Source organism: Melanostigma gelatinosum (assembly GCF_949748355.1).
Source record: "Melanostigma gelatinosum genome assembly, chromosome: 21".
NCBI lineage: Eukaryota > Metazoa > Chordata > Actinopteri > Perciformes > Zoarcidae > Melanostigma > Melanostigma gelatinosum.
Window position 1 is genome coordinate 21023838 of NC_136654.1, and position 10560 is coordinate 21034397.

General features: G+C 43.7%; 1 protein-coding gene across 1 annotated transcript; it reads right to left on the reverse strand.

Moving 5' to 3' along the window:
* Positions 1-1362: 1362 nt before the first annotated feature.
* Positions 1363-10064, reverse strand: LOC306794875 (G protein-activated inward rectifier potassium channel 1-like; the record flags this gene model as incomplete). The annotated part of the gene is given in 5 exon segments (XM_079293110.1): positions 1363-2036; positions 2383-2599; positions 9297-10004; positions 10007-10021; positions 10023-10064. Coding segments are annotated over 5 exon segments (1656 nt in total).
* Between the last annotated feature and the right edge of the window lie 496 nt (positions 10065-10560).

The following is a 10560-nucleotide window of genomic DNA, read 5'->3' on the forward strand; positions in this document are numbered from 1 at the left end:
AATCAAATGAAAGTTTAAATAAACAAATATTTAACACAATTGATCGATAAAGTATGATTTATTTTAATGCAAATCAGGTTGATTGACCATTGGCTAAGCCCAGTCTGCCTTAGTTACTTTTCACATGGCACATAAGCAGTTTACAACAATAACAGTGGCACTCAACATTTTTTGTATTATTTCTTACAGAGTTAAACAAGTAATTAAGCTAACGTTAGCTCCACGAGTTGGCTTTAAACTCCAGCTGATTTTTCTAAACGATGTAAAATGGGTGATAAATATACACTTGATGGCTACATTTATGATATTGGGCTAAAACACTGAGGCTAAAGCTAACAGGTCCGCGTCACCAGTTGAGTAAGACACTCAGCTACACTCCGATAGCTTCCAAAATCGTCTTCCACACATTGTGAAAATACTACACAGTGAATGTGCTGGTTGTTAGGGGTCCTTTTATTTTAATATGGCCTGTAACCCCACAAACTACTGTAGGTAGCCAGTTATTATAATGCTCCTTGGCCTTGGAGGTAATGATGATAGTACTGTAGGTAGTGAGCTTGTTAGCCAGACAGCTTTTGCAGCTTACTTTAGAGCGTATATACACACCGCTTCATCCGTTCCTCACACTTTTGCTCAACACCACCATCGAACATGTTGAGATGCAGAGGGATCTCTCCTATGGAGAAGATCCTCTGAGCGAATTTGGCCACCATTCACATAAAGGTGAAAAAGCTTTCAACCCCTTCGTTTTTGTTTTTTTGCATCGCTGGTCAGTCCTGCATCGCCAGGAAGCCCACAACACTTTGTGAATCGATTAGCTGTTGGTTGTCCCATTAGAAAATGATTGAGGACAAACTTTGCGTCACACTGCTTTCAGTGGGTCTTAAGTCTTACTGAAGCCCCGCGTACGCTGCACCGACCTGCCACACCTTACAGTTGCTAAGCTATGATAGGACGAGGGGTTTAGCGAATGGTCAATTCAGGTCAGTCTTAATTATGACTGCCACTTTGGTGCTTGATCACATGTAAAAAAAAATAAAAAAAGTGGAGTCGTTTGAGATAATAAAGTCTTTGATGAAACTATAAACACAAGTGAAAGAAACAAGCAGAAGTCTTAGAAGTCAGTGGGGGGCACAGATGGTGATCTATCAAAAATGACTCACAGTGTGAGCGGATGGATGGCTTATTGGCGTTGTCCTTCTATTTGTGGCAATAGACAACTTAGTAGAGTAAGTAAATGTAAAATACTGGCCAAAATCTGCAGATAATAAATAAAACGTAGATCACAGTAGTCTTTATTTGTATGCAATGCCCATGAAGCCTGATTACATTTTCAAAAGTCTTAAAGGTAGTCTGCAGACGTCAGCGGACAGCATTCATTCTGCGCAGTTTGGCGGGCAGGTTGTCCTCTGGCCGACTCCCTACCAAGGGGATCTGAACCGGGGTTTGGGTTGGTGCAGCGATGGTGCTAATGGCTGCTGGCACACTGTGTTTCTCCAGCTTATCCTCCTGTCCATGTCCATCCAAGGAGAACAGCTGGACCTGCTCATCCAGCTGTCTTTGCCTCACAACGGGGATGGAGCTTGACCGCAGCCTCTGAATACTAAGCGGAAGGTCTCCTGTGCTGGAGGCCTTCCCCCCAGGCAAGGCATGCCCTGTCTTCAATCTCCTGCAGAGGAGCTCCTCCTTGGTGGAGCTCATGCGCTGAAGTTTGCTGGGCAACCTGAAGGCCTGGTCCTCTGCGTGGTCTGCATAGTCGGCTGACAGTAGTCTTTCCCTGCGGCCTCCGCGGCCAGCGTTACCCAACTGAGGGGAGGAGGTGGTGGCCGCGACAGAGAGGGAGTTGGGCGACGTCAACGAGGACTTCTCCTCCTGCTCTTTGACGCTGTAGGGAGGCGTGTTGACCTCAAAGGTGTTGTGGAACTGGGAGTAGTCGACTCTGAAGAAGCCCTCCTCCAGTGACATGACGGGGAGGAAACGATGGCCCCACAAAACCTCATCTTCAGTGTAAGATGTCCTCGCCTGGCATGTCATACCTACGATGGAGAGAAGAGACGAATGTGCAGAGGAATATTTTTAAAACAGACAAGAAAAAGGATGAAACACTGACATTCTGAAGAAGAAGAAAAAAAGAAACAGACAGACAGCCAGGAACAGAAATGACAAGTGGAGAATTGCTTTAGGGAAAAGAAATATGACAGAGAGAGAAGAGCTTGTGCTGTTGAATAATTACAGATCATGAAATGAAGTATTTTATGATATATTACCGAGAAATGCTCTATGCCACAGGCTGAGTGACAATGAAATAAATGATTTGGCAAAAGGACGTTTATTAAAAGTTTTTAGGAAATAATATATTGAAAAGTAATAATTTGCTCTAACCAGTGGTTTCCACGATGCCCTCCAGAATGACAACAATCTCGAACTGCTCGTTCATTAGCGAGCGCTGCGACAGATCAAAGAACGGGCTCTTGGTGTTGATCTCATGGCAGATGGTTAAAGGCGACACCAAGAAGAGCTGGTCCGCCCCCGTCCCAAAGCCCACGTCCAGCTCACACTGGTCCAGGGGCAGGAACTCGCCCTCTGGGGTCTGCCGAGACTGGAAACACAAATGATCAGGTCATGTATAGCATTCACATTTTTATTAATGAGGGTCATTTAGGATCATTCTTCAATTCCTCCTCCACAACGGAGTCAGAGCACAGGGTTATGGAAGAGAAAAATGTACAATAATAAAAATACGGGGGTTCCGAGGGTTAAAGGACAGGCAGGTGTTGCGGCTTTTTACAGCTTTTCTTCTCTACATTTTCATATTATTTCCCCAGGCGTCTGTTTTGAAAAACATCCGCCTCTCTGTCTTTTGGAGTTTCATTTTCATTTAACTTCAGTCGACATGCCATATAGGCTCCCTGTCTGCATATTCAGGGAGCACCGATCACTGACACAGCATGATGGGGGACACTTTCCCTCACCAAGCCAGGGATCTGTGGGCACGAAGTCTTCCTGTGAAATGTCACACCCTTCTTTCATCAACAGCACTGTGAATACGAATTGACATTTTGTTTGCCATCTGTGGATCGAGTGGCTCTACACTCAATGGGTTAGGGAGGCTACTCTGCATACGAGTTATCATGAGGCGGCAGGAGAACTATTTTATTTCAGCCGTCAGAGAAAATGACATAGTTTAGGTTGTAATGTGCACTTTTTTAAAACTCGTGTTGAAAGTGGAATTCAAAGCAGGGGTTTTATATTTTGGCCCTCTGGGTGAAACAAACATATTTTCCTTTTGTAAATCATTCACCCTTTACGTAGCAACTGCAGTAAGAGGCTTGCAATTGACAGGAAAATAGGTTTTATGAGCTTTTCAAGAAGTTCAAGGCCTCTCCCTAATTCCATGTTTTAATTTAACAGCTAAAAGAGTACTTTATTTGATTGAGCTTAGTTTCCCAAGAGCGAGCACTAGTGTCTTCTCCACAATCGAATGGCACTTGCCTTAGAGGCTAGGCTACCACAGAGGGTTTTAAAGTGCTCCCATGTACTGGCATTGAGAGTAAACGATTAGTGTCTCAAAGTATAAATGTTACCAATGCTGTTGGAGACCAAGTTTTTTGTTCACCCTTATTTACAGCTTTACCCAGCAAGTCTATCAGTAAGTGCACTGAGAAGAACATCAGGGTCCTAAGAACATCTGTTCGTGTTGTTGCCTCTCCTGGGTGTGTGTTGTTCTGGCATCATGCCACCAATATGTCGCATTAAAATCCATCCACGTCTCTGCCAGATTTTTTTGTTGACTAACCCGAGTCTCGGGGGCAAATAAATATTCCATTCAGTAAAATGTCATCATAGATTTTTGGGGAATTTCAGCCGACCCTTCCCATTTTACAAAACATGCAGGTCAGGCAAACAGGCACTACAGCTGGTCAGAGGTGTGCATTTAGGTACCATCATTTTGCAGCAGCATCCCTCTGAAGCTCGAGGCATGAGACACAAACATAACCCTCTTCCTCCGCTTGTTTGGATGATGGAAGCAATCCTGAACAACTACCATTACTTCTAGTTTGGAGGCTTTTTCTGCCTGCTTTTGTGCTCTTAAATTAACTCAGTCTTCACTTGAACTCCAATCCCGAGATCCTATTTCATGTGCAGCTATCTCTAATCACAGAGGAAAATTGCCCTCTCAAAGCTATTTGATGGGACTCTTATCACAGCTTCAGGTCTATTCCCACCACGGTACCACCTGCAACAAATACATCCACACATTAACTGTCCTGGCCACGTGGCCTCGTAGACTGCACGCCATCATCCTCATCATCCTCAGGGTCAGAAGAACCCTGAAGCCACATGGATACAACTTTTTTTTTTGCAAAAGAAAAAGACACGCCTTGAACAGACTGTTACACAAAAAACACAATAATGACACTTAAAGGAAAACATTGGCATTTTGGGAACTACCCTTATTTGCTTTCTTACCAAGAGTTGGGTGGATTTTGTCATCTGACTTAAGACAATAAGCTTATTTCCCAAAAATGTAAACTGTTCCTTTTAAATACACATTTAAATCTGTATTTTTTTGTTGTTTTTTGTTTTTTATTCTATGAAATATCTGCATTATGAATGGATTTGTAAATTGACGTTCATATAGTTAGATTTCCCTTTGATACTATCACATAATTTAGCTTTGTGTGCAGTTAATTAACACGCTTCCTGGCCCATCCCCCTTGCAGCATCTCTTAGACAAACAAGAAATTTTAATAAAAGTGCAATATTTTTCCATATTGCCGTTCGCTTTGGGTAAAAGCTTCCTCCGTCTCCTATAAGTGGGAGGAATGCATGAACTCGCTTTTAAAAGCCTGTTGTGTTCATTTATTTATTTCAGCCAATCATTTAAAAATGTAAATTGTCATTGAGATAAAGCGGTCCCATTTGTCAGCAATGCTAGTACAAGTTAATGAGATTGGAAACCAATTTCAGGGGAAGTCATTTTTAAGCCAACTCTAGTCATGACAGTGAAGCTGCTATTTTTCACATACCGTTCCATTGCAACCAAATTATACCTCTGCCAAGGAAGGAGAAACCTGCTCGACACTGAATGGTTTAAACATGGCGAAAGCTCGGGGTGTTCTCTTACTGCCGCTAAACAGTCAGTGCCACAAGGGGGGAATTAATGGCCTTTGGAAGAGGTCCTGATATAGAGGGAGTGCTTCATTTACCAAGCCACCTGAGATTCAGGTTGAGTGAAAGCAGGCCCTCTCCCTGGTGACTCACTTCCTCCTCAGTGACAGCGGGTGTGTGTCCAGGTGTGTGTGTGTGATGTCTTTGTGTGTCTTTAATGCAGCTGTGTTTTTCTGTGTGCACATGTCCATGTGTGTCCAGCTGGAACTTTTAAGATGTACATCAAACGTAGCGCTCACATCCGAGCTGCCGTTCCCAATCTCTCGACGGCGCCATTAAAGCGAATGTCTTTCTCTTCTTCTCCTCTCTTTGTGTCTGTCCTTCGGAGTAAAACAGCGGCAGAAGAGGCGAGTCATGCTCACATGTCTGCCTGCCTGTCTAGCTAAACGCCTGCATCCATGGCTGTCTATCCGCTACAACTACAGCCCTTATCACTTATCTCCCGCTGTGGACCAAACTAATGAGACGAGCATCTGTTGACATTGACGAGCACAACCCATCTGTCCCTCTCTCGCTGTCTGTCTTTCTTTGTTTTTTCACTTTTCGCATTTTTTATCTTCCGATTAGAACAAGTATGTTTCTTCCATGCACTGCTGGCATACATGCAAACATGTTCCTTTATATTACAATCATATTCTGCACGGTGCCGCAGGGGTCAGTGCACCACTGCACCACTGCATTCTATTGATTTATTAATAAAAGCTGCATTATTATTAATTCATATTCAAGGACAGTTATCTTTTTAAGTTGGTATGCATTATGTATGTGGAGAAATGCACGGTCCTTCCGAGGGATAATGTTTCTAAAAAGTGTGGTATGTAAGTCACAAATTGAAGTATAAGCTCTACCAACTCAGTGAATTTTGTCAAACTGCAATAAAAATAGCCTCTCATTTAACTGGCTTCTGGCTCAATTTTGGATCCATTCAACAACTATGGAACTATGTTTTGTTTGCTCAGATTTGCTCCTCTGACTGGACTCTTCTCCATATTCACCGATATTGTTGTTTTTAAACTTGTCCACGATGCCGAACTGATGCTTTCTCAGAAATGAAGTTGAAATAATTAAAACTAACATAACCCTGTGCAGCTGTTGCATCATCCGGGAGAGTCTTGTGTTTCCATTACAAGTAACATCGAGGACATCGTGTGAAGATTTGAAACAAATTCAAGTGGGCGTCGCATACGGAAACAATGCAATCAGAGGGCACCAGCAGCACCATATGGATGCTGATAAATTGAGTAGGCAGTGTGCAGGATGTTTTGGTTCTTACAAAATATGCAATAGCAATATCAAGGCCGACACTGATGTTGATAGCAAATGGAAACATACTGCAATGTGAGTCTTTAGAAAACCGTTTTTTATCACCTCGATCATTATGAAAAAGTGGGAACAAAATAAAGTCGAAAAGAGTTAGAATGCTGCACCAAAATATGCTTCACCTTGATGTTCTTCCTCTATGTGAGTTGCTTATCGCATACACACCATCTATTATAAGCAGGTTTTCTGGAAGGTTTGCTGTTTTAACGAATATTAAGAACTTATAGACGCACTCCTGCACAGTAATTAATGTCGCAATTTAAATGACAAGAGTGCTGATCAAGAACGTGCCCCAACTTTATCCAGGTATCCAGGTCCCATAAGAATTTACAACCCGGGCCTATCCCGGAAAATAGATTGCAGTCGCCATGTCACAGTGCGTTTACACAGCTCCATCGTTAGGATTTACTGCAGCACGTCTCAGTTCTCCAGTCAGCTCTGTGGGCGACCCATCTGACAGTCACCTTGAGCAGTGCATTACCTGAACACAAGCCATGGCATCGTTCCTACGGTGTGTCTAGAGCTACGGGGCAGATGTGTAGTCAATTCACTCTGACGCCACAATGCTGTAGCTTTGTGAGCTCTAATACATCGCTGTGTCTTTCGACTTAAAAACTTTAAAAGGCTTAAAAAGACACGTTAGCATATACAGCATCTATTCAGCAGCAATGTATCCTTCTTAACAACACATTTAATCTAGAATCCAAAGAAATAGGGGTTTGATCTTTTAATAAGGTAGCATATATTTATATGTCCCACTGTCCATGAAACATATGAAACTGCAGTGTGAAAAAGTGAGCTTAGAAAGCACAATTTGACTGTTTACTGTTGTCCTCGGGGCAGGATTGATGGCACATGAACGTCCTGGATGTCTGACCTTCCGCCAACACATGAATAACTGCTGAAAGGTGATTTAATTACAGATCATCACCTGCAGAAATCCCAGATCAGCATCATGACATAACTGATCTTTGAAAGAGAGCCACAAGGCCTGAAAAAGAGATGGCTGGGAACACTTCAAACAAGAAACGTTCCCCTTTCCAGCAATTACATTATTCTCAGGCTGGTTAATTTACTTCTTGAAAAAGACCTTACAGGTAAATTGAGTGAGGTGCAGTGTAGCCAAAGTACTGGTTATGTATCTACTCTGCAACCGTGCTGCAGCAGCTTGTTCAGCTTTTCATGCTGTGAATCAGACAGACTCACACTACAAGTTTTCCCCTTTTCCACTTCAAATAAAGACCATAACCGAAACTACAATTCTTCTTTAATAACAAATCTGTCCTTGCTCCATGTGCTAAAAAGAGTTATACGAAAGCGATATCTGAAATATTGGCTCACAGACAATTTTGACCAAGGTCAAACATGACAGCATGCCCCGGTAAACACTCTGCTTTCGTTCTGTTTTAAATCACCAGTTGAAAGCATCATCGACGACTATTACAGAATATTAATCTCTCTCTATGGAACTATTGGTCTCTGTAGATGGAGAAAAGCTGATGATATAGCATTTGTGCCTCTGTGTTGATTAATTGCAATTAACACAGAGTATTTTCTTTGCCTTTCTAGACTTTTAATGAAAAAGTAAATTATAATGAAATCAAATAAAACTCGTTGTAGAAAAAGCTGGAACATTAGCAATGATAAGTCGTTGAGTCCTGGCTTTTAATGAGACTTATTTCTCTAATGGATACTTTTACGCGAATCAGATGATAAATGACTGGAGAGAACCCATTTTAGATGATATCACATGCCTGGATGAAGAACAGCAAGCATACAGGCCACATTAATACTAACATATGGGAGCTTTCTGGTGATTGTCCCTCCAGGTCCAGAAAGTAAACTGTCACTTGAGATCATCTCGCTACTCAGCAGAGACGACAAAAGCACCGCAAACTCTCCCTGTCACAACAAAGCACCGCTGTCCTGGAGATCTCTAAATGTGGACTGGAGAAAAGTAGATTCCATGTGCAAGACATTCCTGCTACAGTGGGAGAATGTGTTGCTGGCAAATTAAAAAAAAACACATCTGTCAGAAAAATCTGCTTCTGATAAATGAATAGACGTGGTAGATGTTGTCCAGCAACAACACACAAAACAACCAGGTGTAATTCGACAGTGCAGTTTCAGTCTCTAGTTGTGAAGTTGACACAAAATGTTATCCTCTTATCATATAGCAGCAGCTGCCTCAGCTCCTTTCATCCTGAGGATTCCTTAAGCTCTGAAACCAACAGACATTTCATGCAAAGGTAAATCACTGTCCGCTCTGTGCTTCACATTATTATGTCTTTAGGCAAGACTGACCTTAAGAAAAAAGGCTTTCCCGCTCAGTAAAGGAATTGTTTCAATTGATCTCAATAAGCGTAGTTTCCCACATACTGTCCCCTGGGGGCCAGTTCATCTCATCTGTGTACAGTTGGAGGGGGACTACACACACTCAGCAGAAAGACATCACTGTGTCCAGGACAAATGCAGATAGTTGCTGCAGGGGGCAGATGTAAATGTTAACTCATTCAAATAGCGCACATCTTATGTTGGAGCCTCATGTAAATCCAAAGTCCCTGCAAATCACAGAGACCCTCAGGGAATGCAATCAATTCTGGAGATGAAGGGAAATGCAAAACATGACTTGAAGAGCACTCATAAGACACAATGAGCAATTTCCAAACAAATGAAGTGGCTGTCAATTGGTCTCAGCCTCGATCGTGGCATGCATTTCAAGAGTCAAACGCTCACTGCGGCCAAAGCGCGCCTACTTGTATAGTGATTTTGGATATAATGCGCACCCTGACTGCGTAACGTACCTTGATGAGTTTGCACCTGATCTGCGCAGACACCATGTGGCTGTTCCGCAGGTTCCCCACTCGGAACATGAGGCACAACTTCCCGTCCCGCTGCGAAATGACCGCGTCCTGGCTGAACATCAGCGTCTCCGCGCGCTTCTTCGGCTGCGACATCTTGATGAACATGCAGCCGATGAGAAAGGCGTCCACGATGGACCCCATCAGCGACTGAAAGAGGAAGAGAATGATACCCTCCGGGCACTTCTCCGTGATGTACCGGTAGCCGTAGCCGATGGTCGCCTCCGTCTCGATGAAAAACAGGAACGCGGAGGGAAAGTTGTACACGTTGGCGACGCACGGGGTGTAGGACGCGTCGTGGCCGCCGTGGCTCAGGTCGCCGCGGATGTAAGCGATGACCCACCACATTGAAGCCATGACCAGCCACGCAACTGTGTACGTGAGGATGAAAATGAGCATGTTCCAGCGCCACTTGAGATCCACCAGCGTGGTGAAGAGATCGGAGATGTATCTGCTGGTCTCCCCGCCAAGGTTACCGTGCTGGACATTGCAGCGGCCGTTCTTCTCCACAAACCGCTGCCTCTTTTTCTTCGCCGGTGCGGAAAAAGTCATGTCCCGGTTGGTGTTTACCACCTGGTAGTCCTCGCCAAATTTCCTGCGTAAGACTGACATAGTGCCAATCACCTTATGACGGGCAATCAATACTTGACTGAAGAATCAGGCTCTTTTGCGCAAGTTTGGTACCCCCTGACCAAAACCATGCAGCAACATTCAGAGCGCGACTGGCATCCTGTGGGTGGAGATGCGCTTCTCTCCTGTAAATGAATTGTAAGTGAGCAGAGATTCTGCGCAATGCATGATTCAGACTCAGTCCTTTACGCAAAGGAGTATGCTGCAAGTGGTAACTTTTTTTGTTCAGGTCTCATCCATGGAAGGAAAAAAACACCTTCAACATCACATAGAAAACAAAAGCTGCATTCAGACAGCTCGATTCAATAGTTATGTCCTTGGTAGATCCAGGTGCTGCTTCAATAGACCTGCGATTGCGAATGTGAATAGCAGGCTACAGTGCGCACTTCTGCTTGAGGGAAGCGCTCCGGCAGGAGGGACTTCAAATTGAAGACTGTTGACGAATTGAAGCAAGAGTGGCTCATTCCTCTTTCACGGTGTGTGTGTGTGTGTGGGGGGGGGGGGGGGGGGATGTTTCATTTATTTTTTTGCCAGTATGGTAGAATCATGAGAGCGAGTAAACAATGTCACCGCAGAA